Source organism: Mesocricetus auratus, unplaced genomic scaffold (assembly GCF_017639785.1).
Source record: "Mesocricetus auratus isolate SY011 unplaced genomic scaffold, BCM_Maur_2.0 Super-Scaffold_100006, whole genome shotgun sequence".
Lineage (NCBI taxonomy): Eukaryota > Metazoa > Chordata > Mammalia > Rodentia > Cricetidae > Mesocricetus > Mesocricetus auratus.
The window spans coordinates 74,307,055-74,330,075 of NW_024429190.1; the positions used below are offsets into that span (position 1 = coordinate 74,307,055).

Consider the following 23,021-nt stretch of genomic DNA (forward strand, 5'->3'; position numbering starts at 1 on the left):
GCCATCATGCTTTCCCTGTCTGTTGTCATGCTTTTCCCGTCATGACGAACCCATACCTTCTGAATCTGTAAGCTCAAACAAACCCTTTCACCTTCTAAGTTGCTTCTGGTCAGGGAATTTTATCATAGCCAACAGAAAAGGGACCAACACAGATGAGAAGTGGCAACTTCTCCTGGGCCAGGTTACTGGTGGTGTCACTGAGCCCTGCACTAGGGGCTTGTCTGGGGATGAGGGGAGTAAGACCTTCCGTTCTTCTGCTTGTTCATGGGCAGGTGAGGTGACTTCTGGGTGTGGATGGGGCCTGAGCCATTCTTCCCCAGTTTACTAGGAATAAAAGCTGATTTTCACCTAGCTCTTTTTTGTCTGTTCTCCATTGGTTCAAATCCAAGGGGGAGAAAAGGATATGAACAGCACCCCAAAGCCTCAAATATTTATTCAGGAAAACTACACAAGTAGGTGATCCAGTTCCTGAATTTGTTCTCCAGGAAAATTTATAATCCTGAAAAATATAAACATTTTCCCTTGAAATTCATTTTAAGAATAATAAATGACCTAATCCTAATAGGACTTGAAGTCATAGATGAATTTCTTTCATATTGAAAGTTGTATTGAGGGGGAGGTAAGAACATGAGGAAGGAAAGAGAAAAGAGGTAGAGACACAGAGAGGACAGAAGAGAAGAGGGAGACAGGAAAAGTCTTGTTTGTCCCTGGGGAACAGTGGGAAACAGAGCCATAGGTGAATTTTTTAAATGTCGGAAAAAAAAAACCCCACCACACTCTTTTGGGCTTCTTGCACCATGGTTTTCATTAATGGAGACATTATAAGATGGGAGGCAGAATGCATGCCGGCACCTTTCCCATAGTCTGAAACAATTCAGACGGCAGATTCTGCTTCGGTTTTAGTTCCCTGTCTCTCCTTGGCATAAAAATCTGATTTTATAGTTTTTAAAAAATTAATTTTGTTACTTTTATTTTTTGAGACAGGGTTTGATGTAGTCAATGTAGCCTTGAACTCACCGTGTAGCCAAGGATGATGTTAAACTCCCAGTTCTCTTGCCTTTACCTCCCAGGTTCTGGGATTACACCTATGCTCCACCATACCTGACTGTTAGTTTTAATTTATTCACTCTTAAAAGGTTTTTATTTTTTGTGTATGAGTGTTTTGTCTACAAGTACGCATGTGTACCCCTAGTGTGCCCAGTATCTGAGGAGGCCAGAAGCAGATGTTGGATCCCCTCTGTCTGGAGTTACGGACAGTTATGAGCCACCGTGCGGGTGCTGGGAATCAAACCCCAGTCCTCTGTAAGAGCAGCCAGTGCTCTTGACCACCGTGTCATCTCTTAGCTCCCGGCTATTCACTTCTAAGGCCAGCATACGAAGTGACAGGTTCCTTACGACCTTTCGGTCTGACACTCTTTGATCTGACAGCTTTTCTACCCACCAGGGAGGGCAAAAGTTTTCTACATATAGAACTTACCTGTGTTCTACTGTCCCTGGCAAAGAGCCTTCAAAGGATACACAGGACTACACAGAGAGTGATAACAGCTGACAGGATGACTCGTGGAATTCCCACTCTCCGTCCTTCATTCTTGATATTGACTTTGAGTGTCAAAGCAGCCTGTATCCAGCAGGTCAGTGTGCCAAACCCAAAGGTCAAAGATGTCCCCACGTTGTGGATTTCTTCATCATTTGTGAGCTAGGAGAAAGAGAAGCCATGTGGTGGCTCATTCTGAAAATGTGTGGACTGATGAAAATATGAGGGGAAAGATGGGAAAAGAACTTCTTAACCGTGAGGCTAGAGAGCTTAGAAAAATTAGACTTTTTCATCTCTACTGACTGTGTTGATTCTCAAATGATGAAAATCTACAGAGGGGGAGAAAAAGAAACAGCTTTTCCTAAACTTAAAAACATTTGTTTAGAAAACCCTGCAGGAGGCAGGGATCTATTTCCTGAATTTATTTTCCAGAAAAAGCTTTTAAGGAAAGGAAATTGAGAAGCAGGAGAATTATATAAAAAGCAAATGTCAAGTTTCTGCAGGCACACATCCCAGACTCTGCTTTCCGAGCTGAAAGAAGGGAGCTCGGATGTGGCTGTGCCCTTGCTTACTGAGAAGTCAGTGCTGGCACGGGGAGATTCGATGGGTGCACGTGATACCCCTTGGGACAACTGGCCTGTCTATGGAACTCAACCTACTCAGTGTTAATTGGAATTCTCTGGGTTTTGTTTTCCTATAGTAATAAAACTGCAAGCAAGGTCTGAGTGTCAGCCAGATCCACGGGCCATTAAAGGATGGCTGTGTCTGAAGATCCATCCTCAAGGCTTCTGCAGAGTCTGGAGACGGACACTCATTTGGGCTATGTCAGTTGGTTGTTAGAGATGTAATGAACTCTGTAGCTGCTTTACAAAGGTGCCCATTGCTGAAAACTCCATTTGAAATCATCAGCATTTTAAGTGCACATACAAAAAAAAAAACAAAAACAAAAAACAAAAAACAAACAAACAAAAAAACCTGCTGAAGAGACAGGCTATGGTGAAATATTACTTTAGAACTCTACATTACCCTCTGGTGTTTGACAGTGTTGCCATAGTGTTGTATCAAACCAATACTACTTTTTCCTTATAATGTTTCTATTTTGTTGTTGTTGTGCCCCCCCTTGCTTGGAAGCCACTTTCCTCATAATTCAAAAGGTATGTTTTCAGATTCTACTTAAAATGATGATTTCTTGAGTTAAATTTCATTTCCAGGAAATCCATTTCTCATGTCAAATGCAACCCATTTCATTTATTGTCAGTATTTTACCCGATTTAAAAATAAGTAATAGCGTCATATGGTTCAAATTTGTATAAACTTATAAAAAGAGGCAGCGATTGAAACGTTTCTTATCCCATGCTCCAGAGGGTAGATTATTGCAGATACTCCAGCAAGGTTCTTCATATTGAGTGCCATCATTCATAGCTTTAAGTTTTGTCATCCTTCAAGACCACCCGTTTCTAGGATTCTTCTATGACTTTAGGATGAAGCATGCACTTGACCACTCATCAGTGCTCAGAGCCCTGGTGGAGCCAGTGCTATTTACTTTAAACTATGCCTACATCTGCAACACAGGCAGGCAGCACAGCACAGGCCACCACCAAGATCTCAGCAACAGTCTCAACAGATACCCTCTTGATCATTTATTATCTTAAGCAACATGCTCATTCAGCTTGACATGGAATGGGAATGCCAAACAACTCACAATGTAAACACCATCTAGTTGCTACCATGTGCCAAGGTGAGGTCTTGAGGAATAGACGGTCCTGGTTTAATGAGTCAGTAAGGGTGAGGGTTAGAAGGAGAAAGAGTCATAGGAAACCCATGAGTGTGTTTTGGTAAGAACACAACTATGTGTTTGCTACAATGCCAAGGGCCTTGAGTGCCTATATCATTTGGAATTCATTCAGCAGATCAGAGGGGAGGACCAGATGCGTCTCTCGTTTGCTCACAAGAGAAAGAAGTTTGTAGCAATGAAAGCTGGATTACAGCGTGGAGCAAGTGGGGAAATCAGCCAACTGTGGAGATGAACAAAGCCATTCAGAACAAGAGGAAGATGCTGTATTGGCAAAGGAAATCACTCTTCCAGGTGTGCTCGGGGGCTTCTGAGTTCTAGGAGGATGAGTCAGGGATTCTGCAGAAATGCTGGGCTTCCCGTCCTGACTCTCACGAGAACTTGCTATTCTGAAATGTGTGCTTCCATCAAATATGGTCAGTCAAATCTTAAGTATCAAGAGGCAGTGATCTTAGTAATTTTCTAGAAGCACACTGGGATATGACTTATAATGAAGAAAGTGTGAAACACTCTGTAAAGACATCCTTTTAGGACACACGCAGCTGCTCTGGGATACCTCCCCTGGTTGAAACACTCTGTAAAGACATCCTTTTAGGACACACGCAGATGCTCTGGGATACCTCCCCCGGATGCCTTGCTATCTGCACCTGCAGCCAGCACACATGCGGGAACAGGCACCCGGACCCCGGGGATAACAGATGCGGAATCAAAGTGCAAAGTGTTTACTTGTTTCTGAAGTTCACGCAGAATTATACGGATCACATGGAGACTATACCTCAGACTGCCATAATCTAGAAGTGAATAGTCTTAACAGTGTGTGAGGGAGGCGAAAAAGCCAGAGGAAGTACCTGGAAATTACCAAGTAAGGTCATTCCAAAGGAAGCCAGACACAGCGCCACCAATCCGCTAATATTCAGCCATGGGTTTAAAACCTTTGGTTTCAGCTGGATGAAGCGCAGAACGGCTACCACAAGGGCTGGAATAAAACAAATCTTAAAATTAAAGAATGTAAATCATATGTCTGCACTAAGACAGAAGTCTAAAACCATGATGTGCAAAAAAAAAAGACCCTTTGAAAACGTTTTCTGAGACGAGGTCTTCCTATGTAGCTCAGGCTGGCTTGGAAACTCAGCATGTAGCTCAGGCTTGCCAGGAACTCAGTATGTAGTCCAGGCTCAAACTCAGGATCCTGCCCCCTTAGCCTCCTGAATGAATGGTGGAATTACAGGCATGTGTGACCATGTGTGTCTCTCACAGCACATTTTAAACCTCACCACAGAAAGTTTTCTTTATTATTTCTTTTATTTTTCTGAGATTATAATATAATTATTTTCTCCTTCCCTTTCCTCCCTCCAAGCCCTCCCTTATACATGTACTTGCTATCCTCGAAACCCATGGCTTCCTCTCTTAATCATTGTAAGACACATATATGTATGCATGTGTGTAGTGTGTGTGTGTGTGTAAATATATACATATTCTTACATACATAAATGCAACCTGCATGGTCTGCATAATGCTACTTGCATGTATGTTTTCAAGGCTGACATTTTGGTATTGGATAACTGAACTGGGTGCTCTTCCCTGGGGAGACCATTTTCCCACACTCACAATTCCTCAGTTGCCTGTAGTTCTTGACAGACAGACGGACAACTTTCAAAGAAACTTTTCACTCAATGCTTGGACTTTTCAGATGTCTTATTACTCTTAACTTTTGAGGAACCAGAGGGGATGTGCCACATCCAGGCTGAATGTGACTCTTCTGGCAGTGCAATGGTGACAGTTTGGCTAACAAGGCTGCTCTCAGGGTTCTTAAAACAAGACTGGCAAAGGACAGACTGGCCTGGGGAGCACTGCAGAGGCACGACACCAAGCAAAGGACACGGGGACAAACGGGGACAAAGAACATGGCCGGGGCTCGCTGATCAGTCTCCTTCAGCTTGGGGAAGGGTTAGAATAGAAAGGGCAGCATAGGTCGCCCAGGCCTTCTCACTGACACTCACATTTGGGGGGTCCAGATTAGTCCCATGCTGGCCTCACCACTGTCAGTCTGGGGTCCAAGAGCTCTCCTCTGTTCAGATCAGCTGTCTCTGCTGGTTTTGCCAGCCCATTCTTTGCCAATTTGCTTATCACTCCTCTCTCTCTGTCACTGGGTTCCTTGGGTTCAGTTCAGTGCTTAGTTGTGTGTTTGCCTCTGCTTCCATCAGTCACAGGATGAAGGCTCCCGGATGGTTATAGACATCAAGTTCATTATCAGGAATGGGCATTCGAGGTGGTCCCTCCACTATTGCTTAGCTTGCCAATTGATGTTATACCTTTAGATCACTCGAGGTCACTATGGGGCCCTGAGCTGTGGATCAGTGTCTATTCCTGGTATACAAACTGTCTTCAGGTGCCTATAGCACAAAGAGAGATGCTCTCTCAGCCTGGACTCTTAGGGGAGTGCCTTGACCCTACCAAGAGTAAAATGACAGACTCTAGATATCCCCTATGTGGAAGGATTTGGCAATAGGGTGGGAGGGAGGGGGGGAAGGGGAGTGTGGGAGGAGGGGAGGGAGAGGGAACTGGGATTGACATGTAAAACAAGCTATTTAAAATTAAAATAAAAAATGATAAAAAAAAGAATAGAAAGGGCAGGAGACACAGGGATGGGGACAAGGTGACCACATCTGGATAAACCAGCGGGTGCCTGTCATTACTGTACAGGAGACACAGGGATGAAGTGACCACATCTGGATAAGCCAGCGGTGCCTGTCATTACTGTTCAGAAGACACAGGGATGAGGTGACCACATCTGGATAAGCCAGCAGGTGCCTGTCATTACTGTTCAGAAGAGACAGGGATGAGGACAAGGTGACCACATCTGGATAAACCAGCGGGTGCCTGTCATTACTGTACAGGAGACACAGGGATGAGGTTACCACATCTGGATAAACTGCATTCACTAAAAATTAATTCTTTCAAATGATATTAATCACTCATTTTTAAAAGGACAGAATGGGGAAAGTCAGATTTCAAATACCACTTCTAATAGAAGCCTTGGGGACAGTCCACACTCAAGCCACTGACCTAAAAAAAATCACCTTTTATTACTTAGTGCAGAGACAGTTTCATGTGTGTATGTATACATGTATACATACAGTTAATCTATAAGTGATGAAAGGTAATTGGTGATTAATTTAAATCATATCTACATATAAGGGAATGTAGTAATGACTTCCTATGACTATTTGATGTTGTATTTCATCAGGAAAGATGAAATTCCCCCATTTATATAGCAATTAAATTGTTTACTAAGGGCTTAACCTTGGCTCCAGACCTTCATCTCTCTAGTCATTAACAGAGAAAAGCCATCCACATGTTTGTATTTCTCAGGTTGCTAGACTTCATTGTGTCAAGCTATAAGTACCTCTGACTCATTCCCATTCCCAGCAATGGAATAAAACATGATTCACTTCTGGATTTTGTAATCAGAATATGGATAAACCAAGATTTACAAAACTGCAGAATATTCATCCTGATACAGCTTTTAGTACATGTTCCAGCCAAGGTCTATGATTGATCAGAGAATAACTAAGTTGACAGGAGCTCTCCAACCAGTTATCCCTGGAGTTATGCCAGAAGTCTATTAACTACAACTGTATCCTATGGGATAAGAATAAGCATGAAGCTATCTTTGTTTCTAGGCTGCAAACAGAAAGAAGTTGGGAGAGTGTTAATTACAGGGAGAGCTAATAAAGAAGCCATATATGAGGACGGAGGGGCTCAGCCCAGGGCCCTATGGGAACACTTGCTAATTAGCACTGTATGATGTCATGGCAGGAGGACAAAACACAAACATATCACATTGGATATTTTTAAAAGACGACTAGTGGTAAGTATTTCCCTGGGAACTCTCTGCTGGGTATTTAAATTTGTGGGACAGATTGTGCTAGAACTTTAGCCTACACCCTAAACCCAGACCCCAGAATGGCTCCTCACACTGACCTACCTGACAGGGTAGCCCTTCCTGCTCACACTGACCTACCTGACAGGGTAGCCCTTCCTGCTCACACTGACCTACCTGACAGGGTAGCCCTTCCTGCTCACACTGACCTACCTGACAGGGTAGCCCTTCCTGCTCACACTGACCTACCTGACAGGGTAGCCCTTCCTGCTCACACTGACCTACCTGACAGGGTAGCCCTTCCTGCTCACACTGACCTACCTGACAGGGTAGCCCTTCCTGCTCACACTGACCTACCTGACAGGGTAGCCCTTCCTGCTCACACTGACCTACCTGACAGGGTAGCCCTTCCTGCTCACACTGACCTACCTGACAGGGTAGCCCTTCCTGCTCACACTGACCTACCTGACAGGGTAGCCCTTCCTGCTCACACTGACCTACCTGACAGGGTAGCCCTTCCTGCTCACACTGACCTACCTGACAGGGTAGCCCTTCCTGCTCACACTGACCTACCTGACAGGGTAGCCCTTCCTGCCAGCAGGGAGGATTTGAGCTGCTTTAGACACTATGCAGGTCTTGCCTAGAGACACGGGCCTGTTCCTCTCCTAGGAGCAGTGTCTTCCTATTTGGAACATGGGTGAGAAGTCACTCTCTCATGAACAGAAACCTATTTGGATATAATAACTTTGCCCAGTTTCGACAGTTATATTCCGAATTCCAGGATTTGCCCTTTTCCCCTACCACTATGCCAATCAGGCAAGAGACCATCTCTCCCTGTAATATAAATTCTAGTGAGAAAGACCTACCACTATGCCAATCAGGCAAGAGACCATCTCTCCCTGTAATATAAATTCTAGTTAGAAAGATGGAATTAATGCAGATTTGGCTTTATAGGAATTTATTATCTGAATCTGCCTCCAGTCAAATTTACCTGTTAAAAATGGTCAATTTTCACCAAATAGTAATCAAGTTATAACTTCATAAAAGTAACTTCTAGGAATATGACAGTTTCAAAGACATCCTCATATGACATATGCTGACTCATTCTCACCACAGCTACTTTCTGACCAATAGATATACTTTAAAACTTTAAAAAAATTACTGTTTTTATGTGCTTTTGCCTGTATGTACGTGTACCACACACTTGTAGTACCTGCAGTGGTCAGAAGAGGGTGAAGATTCCCTAGGACTGGATAGTTGTGAACCACCATGTGGCTGCTGGGACTTGAACCCTGGTCCTCAGGAAGAGCAGCCCGTACTCTTAACAGCTGAGCCATCCCTCCTCCAGCCCCAATAGATTAATATACTTTTATTTTTCATTAAAAATGTTCAATTTGGGGCTTGGTAGAGACACTTACCTCCAAACCCGGCAACCTGAGTTCAATCCCCAGGACTCACATCTCAGCAGATAATTAACTTTTAAAAGTTGTCCTCTGACTGCCACACACATTGTGACATGTGCATGCTGTCTCCCCCTGACACCAACCCCCCTCAGTAAGATGTAATAAATTTAGATTTTTTATTAACAGTTTTAGAAACAGTTTTGGTTTTGGTTTGTTTGTTTGTAGTCCTGGCTGTCCTGTATGTAACTCATGCTGTAGAACAGGCTGGCCTCGAACTCATAGAGATCATTCTGCCTCTGCCTCCTAAGTGCTGGAATTAAAGGTGTGCGTCACCATGCCCACCTTTGGAAAAGAACTTTAAAATCTACCCCTCTGCTATTTTTAGTCTCTGTAAGTTTTTTTTTTTTGGTGGTGTTGTTGTTATCTGCGTGTCCCCTATGTAATTTTCTTCCATATTTTAAAAAGAACACAAATAGAAACATAGCTGACTTTTAAAATGAAGTGTTTAAAAGCTGATTTGAGTTTCCATTGCAGCCCTGGAGTCAGCGCCTGGCCAATTTCTGTTTGTTTCGTTTTGCTGGCTTTGCTGTGTATGTATCAATGATTCCTATTTATGGCTGGGGTAAAGCAAGCCAGCCAGCATGTTTTGGCTGAAGGAGGGAAGCGGTCACATTAGGTAACTGAAACTATGTAGCGATTAGCTTTACCCTCCCTCCCATCCTCCCCAGGCCAAGGGAAAACGTTCCTGTTGACACATTTGTCTTGGGTCCTTCCCACTAGTGGAGAGGAAAGTGTACGTTTAGGACGAAGAACGCAGCTCATTCTCTGAAGAAAATAACCCAGCATTTAATCTTTGATTAGCCTGTCAAAAAGACAAAAGACCTTTGCTAACTAATTTTAATAAGCGCCACATGGACCCCCCTTTTTAGACTATAAATTACACTTTATACTGCTGTCAAAAACAGTGACTTGTAAGCAGTGAATGCTATTTTTAAAGGCATTTGGAGAGCATAAAGGTGATAGCCTGGGGTCTGCCAGGGACCGGCCAGGGGAGAAGAAAGCACCCGCCATAAATAGCAATAATCTTTCGGAAGAAATGGATTCTTTTTCCACTCTCAGAGTTGATAAATAAGTAATTGCTGCCTTGCTCTCACTGAACACTCATCTTAATCAGTTTTGTGTCTACCAGATGGCATCAAACATGATGAGAGATAATAAAGACCAAGCACTGGCTGCTGCGGTACCTTCTAGCAAAAGCTGGCACGAGCTTAATTGCTTCTTGGTGAAGCAGGGAGAGGGAGAGAATCAGATGGTGATGGATGTCACCTGGAAGCGGGGCTTCGCTCGCACTGCTCGCGTCTGCAAATGCGTTTATAATTGGTTAACCACAGGCTTCATGACGGTGTGGCTTGCGAAGTGTGCAAACCGGCCATTTTTAGATGCTGTACCGAACGCTACTATGAAATATCAATTTGTTCATAGGATGCAAAGGAGACAACGTGTAGCTTGCGGCATGCTCACTGGTTTCTTTAAAGCCCAGTGGAGGACAGCCTGTGACAGTGTTTTCGTGAAAGTGGACTCCTGTGTGTTGTGATGAAATGAAGCAGTGTTTGGAGAGCACTCAGCCGTGGCTCTGGGGTAGACATCACGGTTGTTAATGTCTGTGTTGGGCCCTAGGGGATGCTTACGGCAGAGGCTGGCAGCCTGCAGGCCTATGCACTGTGATTACAGAGGGTCTGTGGAAGGCCCCGACCCTGCCATTCAAGTTCACTCTTGGGGCTTTGTGCTCTGTTAACTGTGAGAATTTGTTAGTAGCCTCTTAGGCCATGGTATGAGTGTACTTACTAGGTTATTACTTTTTTTTTTTTTTTTTTTGGTTTTTTCGAGACAGGGTTTCTCTGTGGCTTTGGAGGCTGTCCTGGAACTCGCTTGGTAGTCCAGGCTGGTCTCGAACTTACAGAGATCCGCCTGCCTCTGCCTCCCGAGTGCTGGGATTAAAGGCGTGCGCCACCAACACCCGGCCGGTTATTACTTATTTGTAACCAAAGGCTTTCTACATAGCCCAGCTTGACCTGGAACTCATTATGTAGACCAGGATGACCCTGAATTCAGATATCCATCTGCCTCTGCCTTCAGATTTCTGGGTTAAAAAGGCACATGCCACCATGCCTGGCTTGGGTGTTTTTAGACAGGTATTTGTCAAGAGAAGGGAAAAGGAGTGTAAAACTGGCAGTTATGAGGCTAAAATCTGGGAAGACCAACCCTGGTCACACGTAGGTACTTGCTGCTGAGTGCTGTGTCCTTAAATATTGTGACCATCTGAGACACAGAAACCCTCGTGGTCAAGGGCTGGAAGGAAAGGTTGCTCTAAGGAGTCAGTGACCTAGCATGTGGCCCAGCATCATGACCTTCTGGTGCTTGTGGGCAGACACTTCCACATTAGGTGACACCTGCGCAGGAAAAGGCATTGACAAGAATACATTTAGCTCCAGGGAAAACCTTTGTGAACTTCAGAGTCCCTCTTGTTTCCTCATGGTCTGAGCTTTTTGGACCAACTGAGATTCTGCCCGTGTTGCACACTGGACCAGCAATCTTCCAGTGAGTTCAACAGGTCTTCCCTTTCCTAAACATTCTTTCAGAAGCATACATCGGGGCTGGAGAGGTGGTGTTGCAGCTAAGAGCACTTGCTGGTCTTGCAGGGGACCTGGTTGGATTCCAGCGTCCACATTCTGGCTCACAACTGTCAGAAGCTCTAGTTCCAGGGCATCCGACACCTCCTTCCAAGTTCCATGAGTTCCAGGCATGCAAGTGGTGCACATACATGCGTGTAGACACAAGTCATATACATACATTAGAAATAAATAAATCTTTAAAAAGTATACATGGCTTTAATCCAATGCTTGGGAGATGGAGACAGGAAGAGCAGGAGTTTAAAGTCATCTGCTGCATAATCAATTCAAGGCTAGCCTGGGCTAAATTAGATCCTGGTTCAAGGAGGAATAATAACAATTATGATGATGACATAATATACACAAGGCTGGAGTTGTGGGCCAATTGGTAGAATGTTTGCCCACCATGCCCAAAGCTCTGGATTTCATCTCCAGAACCATAGAAACTGGGCATGGTGGTGCATGCCTGCAATCCCAGGTAAAAGCAGGAAGTTCAAGGTCATCCTGAGCTACATAGTGAGTTTAAGGCCAGCCTGGGCTACATAAAACCCTATCTCACTCAAAGTATGTGTGTGTGGGGAGGGGGACACATTAGGTATGAGTAGGAAATTGTTTTGGAGTAGAAAGGGAAGGCTCTATATGTAAATGAACTGTCTGGATATAGGGAATAAGGACAACAAAAAGTGGTACTTTCTATTTTTGTTGTTTTTTTTCTTTCTTTCTTTCTTTCTTTCTTTCTTTCTTTCTTTCTTTCTTTCTTTCTTTCTTTCTTTTTTTTTTTTTGGAGCCTGTCCTGGAACTCACTGGGTAGACAAGGCTGGCCTTGAACTCACAGAGATCCACCTGCCTCTGCCTCCCGAGTACTGGGATTAAAGTCGTGCGCCACCACCGCCCGGCGAAAGTGGTACTTTCTTTGCAGTGCTATCTATTGGTATCTTTTGCTAGCAATGGAAGTCTCGATATACAAAAAAAACCAAACCAAAACCCCCAAAAATCAAAAATGTTCCGTCAAAAATCTGGGGGTGTTGTACTGTTCCTAGTCCTCTCCCAACATCATGCCAACAATGGCACCTAGCTGACAAGATGCCCAGAGGGCCTGACTTGGAGGAAAGGCTATACAAGGTAGATTCAACAAGAGAAAAAGAGCATGGCTGGCTCCCACCATCTCCAGAGGATTCACAGGGTCCCGTAAGTACCTGCAGATCCTGGGGAACAGGATGTTAAAGGAGGGTCTTTTTCTTAAACCTGCTTTTCAGATGGCAGCTTGACATGTATGTGGGCACACAGGAGGAGGTCATCCTAGGGTCAGTGTTAATGGAAATACGCATCACAGAGCCTACCTACTTTCCCATTGTTGTGGAATATTACTTTAACTAGGCAAAGATGTGTTACATTTCTATGTGTTGTGGAATATTGCTTTAACTATGTAAAGGTGTGTTGCATTTATTTAATTACGTCAAGATGTGTTGCTGTTTCACCTTGCCTACCTAATTGGTCTAATAATAAAGAGCTAAACAGCCAATAGCTAGGGAGAGGAGGGATAGGTGGGGCTGGTAGGGCAGAGAGAATAAGTACGAAGAGAAAGAAGAGAACAAAGGAGGAAAAGAGGGACACACTGAGGCCAGACAGACAGACATGGGGAAAGCAGGAATAAAAGAAAGATAAAAAGCCCCAAGGCAAGGTAGAGGAAAAGAAACAGGTTAAATTAAATTGTCAGAGCTAGTAAGACAAGCATAAGATAAGGCTGAGCATTCATAACTAATAATAAGTCTCCATGTCATGATTTGGGGGCTGATTGGCTTTCCCCAAAGTAAGCCTGCTACACCCATCTTCACCAGGGAAGGAATAAATAGGGCGGCCTCTTCAAAGGTACCACGAGGCATCCTGTCACCATCTCAGCTAGACTTTATGACATCTGAAGAATGTTATCTCCCACAGCAAAAGAAATAAAGTTCAGAGTGTGAAGAGCCAGATAAAGATAGTAAAGGGAAGAGGGTGGGGAGGAGGCAGGGGGATGCAGAAGGATTTACGACGGGGAAACAGCCCTTAAAGCAAACAGCTGCCTTCAGCATACGACACCACAAGGTACTATATTATCAGCCAGCTCCCCCACGGTCTTGATACGGACTCAGGAGGATTTAAAACAGAAATGTAGCAGAGCCCACAAGGTGTTGTTCCTGCTCATCTTACCTAGGAAGGCAGCCATGTTCATGACTTGACTGAACACACAGCTCGCGGGAGGATCGTCGCCTGCAAAACTGGAAAAAGACGTAGCCTTAGAGGCTGGCACTCAAATCTGAAACTGTGGATCTGACATGGACTTTCCTTAAGTTCAACAGGTCGGGTGGAATCAGAGTTACCTGATGTATGGGGCATGCTTCGCACCAGATTTCCTAGATAACAAAAAACACAGAGGCACAGGTTAAGGCAAAGTCGCTGCTAACTCTATGGGGGGAAAAGTGAATTCTCTAGGCGTAATCTTTACCTTGCAGCTGAATTTAATGGCAAAATTTTGTCATCTTCCACAGCTATAAAGTACCTAGCAAGAAAGAATGACCAGTTTACAAAACAAAACAATTTAAAGCAAAAACAAAACAAAACAAAAAAACCCTAAGAATTGTTTCTCGTTTTAATCGGGTTAAATATCTAATTTATCTATATCATGGATATATGTCATATCCATTATTCTAACTAAGAAAATGCTCTTTATCTAGGCATGTTTGCACATGTACAACTCTATTTCCAATATTTGGGATATGGAGGTAGTAGGATCAGGAATTCAAGATCACCTACATAGGGAGTGCAAGACCAGCCTGAGCTACATGAGACTCTCAAAAAACCCAACCAACTAACCAGAAAACAGAAAAAAGATCTTTAACAACATTTAGTTTTCTTTGGGGACAGGATCCATTGTAATACTGGCTGGCCCGGGATTTGTTATGTAGATCAGGCTGGGGCCTAAAACCTATGATCCTCCTGCTTTAGTCTTCCAAGTGTGGAATTATAGGTTTGCATCACCACAACCATGCCAATTGCAATTCTTTACTCAAAGGTCACTAGTGCGTTAAAGCTCAAATGCTCTGATTATCAGGACTTGGAGACGTGACTCAGCAGGTAAGAGTATGTGCTATTCTTCCAGAGGACCCGAGTTCGGCTCTCAGCCCCCATGCCAGGTAGCTCACAACTCCTGTATCTACAGCTCCAGTGGAATCTGATACCTCCAGCCTCTACATGCATCTACACTCACATGCGCATACCCACACAGAGACACATGCACCATCAAAAATCTCCTTAAAAGAGTTAAACAACTTTCAAAAGGGACCCCAAACTAATAGTGATAATTATAATCTGAAAACTGGGGGTGGGGGATAGACATTATAAGTGTAATAAAATTTCTCAGGAATGCGTGACTACCATTTTTCCTTTTCTGGTAATCAAGCCTGTGGTGGTTTGACCGAGAATGAAGACTTGGTTCCCAGTTGGTGGAACTGTTTGGGAAGGATTAGAAGGTGTGGTCTTGTGGAGGGAGGTGTCACTGAGATGTGTCCTGTGAGGTTGAAAGGACTCACACCGTACCATCTGGTTCTCTCTACTTCCTACTTGCAGATGAAGATGTGTCCTCCCAGCTTTTCTAGTGTCCATGCCCTTGCTCTGCAATCATGGACTCTAACCCTCTGAAACTGGAAGCCCCAAATCAGATGCTTTCTTATGTAAGTTGCCTTGGCTATGGTGTTTTCTCCCAGCAATAGAACAGTAGCTAAAACAGAGTCATAGTCTAGTCAAGCGCTCTCTCTCTCTCACTGACCTGCAGTCCCAGTCCACTAAAACCGTTCTTCATGAGTTTTCTTAAGAAATGTTAATTAACATTGGCAACTATGGAACTTGTTTTTGGTGGTGAGCCAGGTCTTACAGTGTAGCGATACCTATTTTATAAACACCTCAGACCTAGTCACAACTAGATTGCCAATGGAGCCCACAGCACATGGGTGTCAAATGAGAAAATCTTGCAAATATGAACTCAGATAACCAGTTTTCAAAACATGCGTTACAGCGGTATAAGCCAGTCATTCCAGAACAGGTTTCCCAGCAGCCTATACAGTGAAACTCTGCCTAAAAGGAAAGAAAGCTTCTTGAGAACAAATGGCTGTGTGGTGGAGCATGTCTGCAATTTCCACATGCAGGGAGCAGAGGCTGGTGGACTGTTGCAAGTTCAAGGCCAGCCTAGTCCATAGAGTAAGGCCTTGTGCTAAAGGAGGTTGGGTTGGGAGGTGGGGTCAAAGGGGGAGAGGAAGGAAAAGGAGAAGACAAAACCAGTCTTCACCACTAGCCATCACAGGGAGAGCACATTTTTCTCTAAAGACAGACTTACCTGTTTTAAATGATTTATTATTCAGTTTTGTTATTTTACTTTAAGTAATAAAGGATGAGAAAAATGGAGGCTTTAGTAAAGCTGAAATAGCATATATGTTTATTTGAAAAACTAATCATTTGATATATATATATGTTATTCATAAATACATTTATATAACTATGTCCTAGTACCAAAACTTGGGTTTTCTCTACATTTCACTTGAAGTCTTAAGTTATTAACTAAGTGTACTCACACTATCCATAAGCCAGCTGAAGTGAACAAAGTGAATACAAGAGGTAGAAACATCCACACGCTGCATTTCTTCCCATCCATGTCTGTACCACTGAAACCAAATGAATGAGTATTAATAATGAAGGCACGAGTCCACCCAACTCTTCAAGATGGACAGTCCAAATGAGAACAAACAAACAAACAAAACCCAGGTATTTTATAAAACCACAATTCAAATCTGCTATTACTGCTACCTTCTCAGGAAATCCCAGGATTAAGATAGGCCATCATTGTCTGGTACTAGCTTAAAGATTTCTGATCTTAACTGTGACCCGATGGGAGGGTTTTCATGAAAATGTTCAGCTTCATAAAAGCAGTGATATGTTTAAGAAGGGACAAAGCACTTTGAGATGTGGAGTGTAGAAGGGTTAGGTACTTCTAGAGTGACTATTAGTATAAATGGCCTGATGAATATTACATGTACTTAAGTCTATAGAAGAGTGTTAGAAACAAATGGCTACTAACTAATTAGTAAATCAGGGGAAATGATGTTTTACAAATCTGACTTCCCCAGTGGCATGCTATCCAGCTGTTTCAGTAGATTCTCAAGGTGAACACCCTGCAAAACAATGCATTAGCTCCAATAAGCACATGAGAGAAATGACAGACACTGGGTATTTGGGGTGACTTAGCTTCACTTCCTGTGACAAAATGTCCCGATAAAAGCAATGGAGGGAGAGAAGGTTTGTTGTAGCTCACAGTTCCAGGTCACTGTTTATTGTTATGGGGAAGTCACAGCAGCAAGAGTCCAAGAGAACAGATTACAGACATTACAGTCAGGAGCAGAGAGCAATGGACTAATGCATGTGTGCTGATGTTTAGCTTGCTCTCTCCCTTTCATTCAATCCTGGGCCCCATCTATGAAATGGTGCTGGCCACACTCAGGCTGGGTGCTCCCACCTCAAATGACCCAACTAAAACTCTCACAGTCATGCTCTCAGGCCGCCAGCACAGTCCCCGACGTTTCCCCACTTATACTCCTACCCCAGCGGAGTCTACATTGTGTCAATTTGACAGCAACACACTAGCCATTGATGGGGGATATCCTTCTGTATATGTGTTTCTATTATTGGTTGATGAGTAAAACACTGTATGGCCAATAGAGGCAGGAAAATAGGCAGGACTAGGAGACAAGGAGAATTCTGGGAAAGGTAGGCAGAAAGAGACTGTGAAGAGATGCCATGTAGAGACTGGGAAGATAAGATGTGCTAGGCATTCTCTGGTAAGATAAGACCATGTAGAAATACATAGATTAGTAGATAAAGGTTAATAATTAAGAAAGAGTTAGCCAATAAGAAGTTCCAGCCATCCGTCAATACTTTTATAATTAATATAAGTCTCTGTGTGTTCATTTGAGATTGAAGCGATGAGACCTGGTGGGACAGAAACCTCTAGCAACAAGCCATCACAGGGACACCACATTTTTTTTAAGACAGCGAAGGTCCTTATTGGGGGAAACCTGAAAGAGGAGGTGTCTGTAAAATCAGAGCCTCCAAATGCTTACAAACTGAGCTGGTTACAGGGCAGAAGCAGGGTATGGAGACTGAGGGTGAAAACTCCTTCCCCCTTTTATTTTGGCTCAAGATTGACTGTCACTAGGAGTGACATCAAAATGGTGAATGGTAAGTAAAAGAATTCCATTGGGCAGTGATGGCACACACCTTTAATATCAATATCAACACTCCAGAGGCAGAGGCAGGTGGATCTCTGAGTTAGAGGACAGCCTGGTCTACCAAATGAGTTCCAGGATATCCAGGACTACACAGAATCTTGAAAAAATTTCCAGGTAACCAAAGAACATTTGTTATGGACAGCCAATATCAAGGGTCTTCAGGGATGGGGTGTGCAGGAATCTAGGCTTTTGTTCTGGAATGCTTAACACTGTGGTTGGTGGAAATTGCTACTATTTAACCAAACTATAAGAACTTTTCAAAAATGAAGTTGGCCATGGCTAATATTCCTTTGACTTTGGCTTCTAGAAATGGGTAGAGAAGGTAAGCTGTGGTTCATGTATCGCTTTCCTGCTGGGTGAGGTTGGCATTGCTAAAATCATCTCAATTCTTACATTTTTCTACCATTTTTTCCTATTTACTGGTTCCCTTTTATTTTTTTCTTAATACCACGAGACACAATAACATTAACAAGGAGATTTATCATCACATTAAAAGAGAGTTGAATCCAAACTACACATACAACATAATGTAATAAGTTAATATTAGCTGTATATATACTGTTAGACTATGAGACTTTGCAAGTTCCCAGGCAAGACCCATAGGAAACACAGGACAATGAAAAAGTCTTTTTGTTTTTTTCATAGTTCGAATAAAGATCTTCCATCGCTATGCTTTTGGTTCTGAAGGAGCCCGAGTAGCAGATAGAGATGCAAGAAGAGAGAAGAAGATACAAACATCTTCTAACGAACGTTGACAACATTGAACCATGATGGCAGAGTCATCAACTGGGGAAATTTAGGCAGAGAAGATTCCCCTCAGCAATTCCCCCTTACAGGCATTTTATGTTAAGGAGATACAACAGCCTTTTTAGCTGCTCTCAAAGACACAGCGATTTCTCTTTGCACTTTGAGTTTTTTTTCTTTTTCTATTTTCAACCTGTTCCAGCGTCGAGGAGTGGCCTGACCCAGGGCAGGGGAGTCTGAAAGGGTACTCTGAGATAAATCATCTTGTGTCTGAAGTGAGAGGGTCAACTCCTAGCTCTTGAGCCAGCTCCTTGGTGAGCTGAAACAGCACAGACAATTTACCCAGGCAGTACAAGAGGCATTCACCATGCCTGAATTAGACAGGTGACAGAATCAGAATACCAACCTGCAAATGGACAGGAACAGAACAGTCAAATGGACCCGCCCATTGGCCCCTCTACCGGGACTATGGGAAATCAGAGCTCGGGAGTGGGGAGGTACATGAAAAGAGTTTACCAGTCAACTCTAGGACTGTGGCAACAAGCTAGCTGTCTGCAATCATTTCCTTGAAAGAGGCGGTGGGACAGAAATGGCATGGACAGACTCAGGGTGAGACTCCACTTGGCCAGTCACTAGCTCGTGATCTCTGATGGGCTATCCCACCTCTAACACCTTAGTTTAATGGTGGAACAATGTCTACTTTGTAGGGGTGTGTTGAGGACCGTTGGTGGTACAGGTAAAGAGTCTCACGTACAATCTCATTCTGGAAGTGCTGTAGCTATCGTGGCTAAGCAGATGGGTCCATGTGTTAGGGCTGGGCTCCTATCTGCAGATCAGGACTCGGGACAATACTTTCTTCTCCAGGTACCATTTTTTTTCTAGAAAGGCAAAAATAGCTTTTCTGGTAGTAATTTTTTTCCTTCAAATGACTTTCCAAAAAAAATCTTAACATCTCAATAGTTGAAGTCTGCCTTCTTGAGACTTCATCTTTTTTTTTTTTTTTTTAGTGATGGGATATGCTCTTCCACTGAGCCACAGATGTTCTCTGCGTTATTTCTGCATGTGGGCAAGGGCGCACACACATGTAAAGGCCACAGGTTGACATCAGTGTTTTCCTCTATTACTCTCCATCTTATTTTTTTGAGACAGCGTTTCTCCCTGAGTCTGATGGTCACTAATTCAGCTAGACCGGCTGGCAGTTCTGGGATCCACCTGCCTCTCTGCCCTCATCCCATTCCTGTGCTGGGGTCAGAGGTGAGTGTGACCAGGTGTGGATTCTCACCTGGGTGTTGGGGATGCAATCTCAGGTCCCTGTGTTTGCACAACAGACACTTTAACCTCTGAGCTGCCTCACTAGCCCTTCCCTCATTTTTTTTGTTATTGTTTGTGTTTTGGTTTGGTTTGAGACAGTCTCATTATGTAGCCCAGGCTGGCCAAAATACAGACTTCCTGTCTGAGCCCCCCAAAGCCCAGGTTCTCAGGTTTCCCTCGCCATGAAGGGCATGTTTTGTTATTTTTCATTGTGTTACTGGTTCGTTTTGCTTTAGAAAAATCTAACATGACCAAGATTTCTAAATTATTATTATTTTTATTACTAGCTTAACTCTCCTAGGACGACTTATGTCTAAATTATGGGAAACATTCTCTATATCCGCCTGAGGTTAGATGAAAATTGGCCTTTCTTAGCATGAAGAAATGCCTTGGAGACGTTTGTGAATGGCTGTACTTTTGGCTTGCAGCAGACCTATCTCGGTGCTGCTTCCAAAGTACTTCACGTAGACTATGCTTTCTTCCCTTTTAAAATGATTGCAAATTCACACAGCCGTATGGAATAATAGAGTGATACCCTGTCTATTCATCATGCTATCTCCCCACTGCAATCCCCAACATACCAGTGTCTAACATCTCCAACTAACAACTGACCTTAATACGAACCCCCAGCTCTATTCAGATCTCACCAGCTTATACAGACCCCCCCTTTTCACTGTTTTACTGTTAGTTTTGTGTAACTCTCCACCTTTATAGATTTGTGTGGTGACACAGTTAGTGGTCATTTGTGTATCTTCTCTATAGAAATGTCTGTTTAATTAGTCTGTACTTTTTTTTGTTTTTCAACACTAGACCTCATTCTTTGGCCCTTGTGAATGCTGGGTAAGCACTCACCCACTGAGCTACATCTGCAGCCCCCTCTTCACACTTTTAGTGGCTTCACTGTCCTGGCCTTTAGTTCCCTATCATGTATCCAAACCTCTCCAATTACACAAGTCACCATTTCACTGTTAATAGGATCCTTCCGGGCACCCATGTCTTTAATTTTGAGGAAGTCCCATTTATCTACTTTTTCCTTTGTTGAGTTTTAATGTCCTAAAGCAAGAAATCATTGCCAAACCCAGTGTCATGATCTTTTTATCTCATTCCTTCTTACTGTTTTTATAGTTTTAGGTCTTCCTGCTTAGGGGTTTGGACCATTTTGACTTAAAATTATGCTGTATAAAGTAACTTGGCATTTTTTCATATTAAAGGTCCATAGCCATTTATTTAAAAGACCATCTCTCACCATGAATGACACTTCACAAGATCTTTGTGTGTGTGTGTGTCTGTCTGTCTACATGTATGCATGCACGAATACTTACATCTGTGCATACATGTGTAGGGACCAGGGTGTGTGTCAGATGACCTGCTCCATCAATTCCCCGCCCCTTATTCTCTTTGAAGCAGGGTTTCTCACTGAACTTGGAGCTAACCATCCTCCTCACCCCCAGACTTGCTGGCCACTAAGTCCCAGAAATCCTCATACCTGATGCTGGGTTTACAGGTGCAAATGACTACATTTGGCTTTTACAGAGGAGCTGGGGACCAAACTCAGGCCGTCACACTTAGAAAGCAAGTATGCTTACCCACTGACATATCGTCTACCTCACTTGCTTGTTTGTTTGTTTGTTTGACACAGGGTCACAGATAGCCTAGGCTGGCCTCAAACTCCCAAGATGCCCAAGGATGACCCTGAACTCTTTTCTTTCTCCTGTACCTCACAAAAGTTGGGATACAGGTATGTGTCAGATACCTGGCTCATTTACAAGATCACTTACAAAGCAAGAAATTCTACTTTAAACAAAATCTAACCTGCCCAGTTCTTTTTATAGGCCCTGCTTTTAATGTCAAACCTAGGAACTTCTTGATTATCCCTTTATCCCAGATTTTTTTCCAATGTCTTTTTTTCTAGAGGTTTGTGTTCTTATATTGAAATCTGTGATCTAGTTTTTATCTTTTAAAACTGTGTCTCCATTGTTTTATCAAATTTGGTCAGATCCTAAACAATTTATAAATTATTTTGGTAAGACTCAACATGTGATGAGCTAAGTCCAATAAAGTCATAGCAAAAGATTCTTACACCAAAGGACATAAATCAGACACACAGTAGAACCCAGTATGCCATGTTCTTCTGGCAGCTAACAGGTATGAGCTTAACACCAGGTGTGTGTGTGTGTGGTATGTGTGTTGTGTGTATGGTGTGTACATGTGTGTGTGTGTGTTTGTGTTGTGTAGATAGGGAAAGTCCCTTTACTTACTCCATCTCCCCACCCCCCTGTCCTTTGCAAAACACCCTGTTAGTTGTCAAGACCATCTAGAGACCATAAGACTCCAATGAAAAACTCAAGACCAACTTCTGGCTTTATCAACTTGTCAATGTCCCACGTGACAAGTCATGACATTTCCAGTTCTATCTGCCTCCCTGGTATGCCTTGTTACACACACATCTCTTTTCTTGCCACAGAGAATCGACTGGTCCTCTTTCAGTCCACACTCAGTTTATAATGTGACCAGAGAATTTGCAGTAGACAAACAACTAATGTGCTCTCTGTACTTGGTATTAGAGGTCTGTGGGAGACACAGGAGATGATCGGGACAGACTGTGTGCTACTTGGGGTCAAGGGGGAGTTCAGAAAATGAACTTGACTATAAGGACCTCAGAAAATAGTGCAATAACTGACTTGATAAATCGACTCTCACAGCTTTACCTCAGTATTGTTTAAGAATGAATGAATCGCTTGCTGGCCTCAGACATCTCCTGCTTCAGCTTCCCACGTTAACATGGGCCACCATGTCCAATTGTGACTTTGACTTTACAAAGTACCCCTTGGGAGCCCTTCCAGGCCCCAAACTCTGGCGATCCCAGCTTCAGGTGAGCTTGGGTCTGGGGGGGGAGGGACAATCCCCATCCCCTGCCCAACACTCATCCCCTTGATCTTCTGGGGCCACTCCTGGCATCCAGAAGACCCGCCCATCAGCCCTTCCAGGCCCCAAACTCCGGTGATCCCAGCTTCAGGAAAGACATCAGCCCTTCCAGGCCCCAACGTTCGGCGAACCCCAGCTTCAGCTTAAGCTTCAGTGTCAGCGTCCCCAGCTTCAGCTTCAGGAAGGAAGGAGACCAGTGGAGACAGAAAGACCCCACCATCAGCCACTGGAAGAAGAGATGGGAAGAAGACAGATTAAGAGCTCACTCAGCAATAGAAAGACCAACATGACTCCACCAGAATCTAGGGAACCAACGCCAGCAAGACCTGAAAAGCACTACATAGATGAAGCAGAGGAGACAGACCTTAAAAATTATTTTATGAAGATGATAGAGACCCTCAAAGAAGAAACAAGGAAATCCCTTAAAGAAATAGAAGAAAAAACAA

General features: G+C 43.5%; 1 protein-coding gene across 2 annotated transcripts in view; it reads right to left on the reverse strand.

Annotated features, from left to right (window-relative positions):
• Tmem150c (transmembrane protein 150C) overlaps nucleotides 1-23,021 on the reverse strand; it is a 74,226-nt gene that overhangs the window by 4,456 nt on the left and 46,749 nt on the right. For both annotated transcript variants that reach the window (XM_005068119.4, XM_040747480.1), the window contains exons 2-7: nucleotides 15,886-15,975; nucleotides 13,767-13,820; nucleotides 13,642-13,674; nucleotides 13,472-13,539; nucleotides 4,175-4,302; nucleotides 1,519-1,696 (exon numbers count right to left, since the gene is read on the reverse strand). In XM_005068119.4, coding sequence (XP_005068176.1) covers nucleotides 1,519-1,696; nucleotides 4,175-4,302; nucleotides 13,472-13,539; nucleotides 13,642-13,674; nucleotides 13,767-13,820; nucleotides 15,886-15,965 — 541 coding nt within the window. In that variant the 5' untranslated portion in view covers nucleotides 15,966-15,975. The remainder of the gene's footprint in view (nucleotides 1-1,518; nucleotides 1,697-4,174; nucleotides 4,303-13,471; nucleotides 13,540-13,641; nucleotides 13,675-13,766; nucleotides 13,821-15,885; nucleotides 15,976-23,021) is intronic.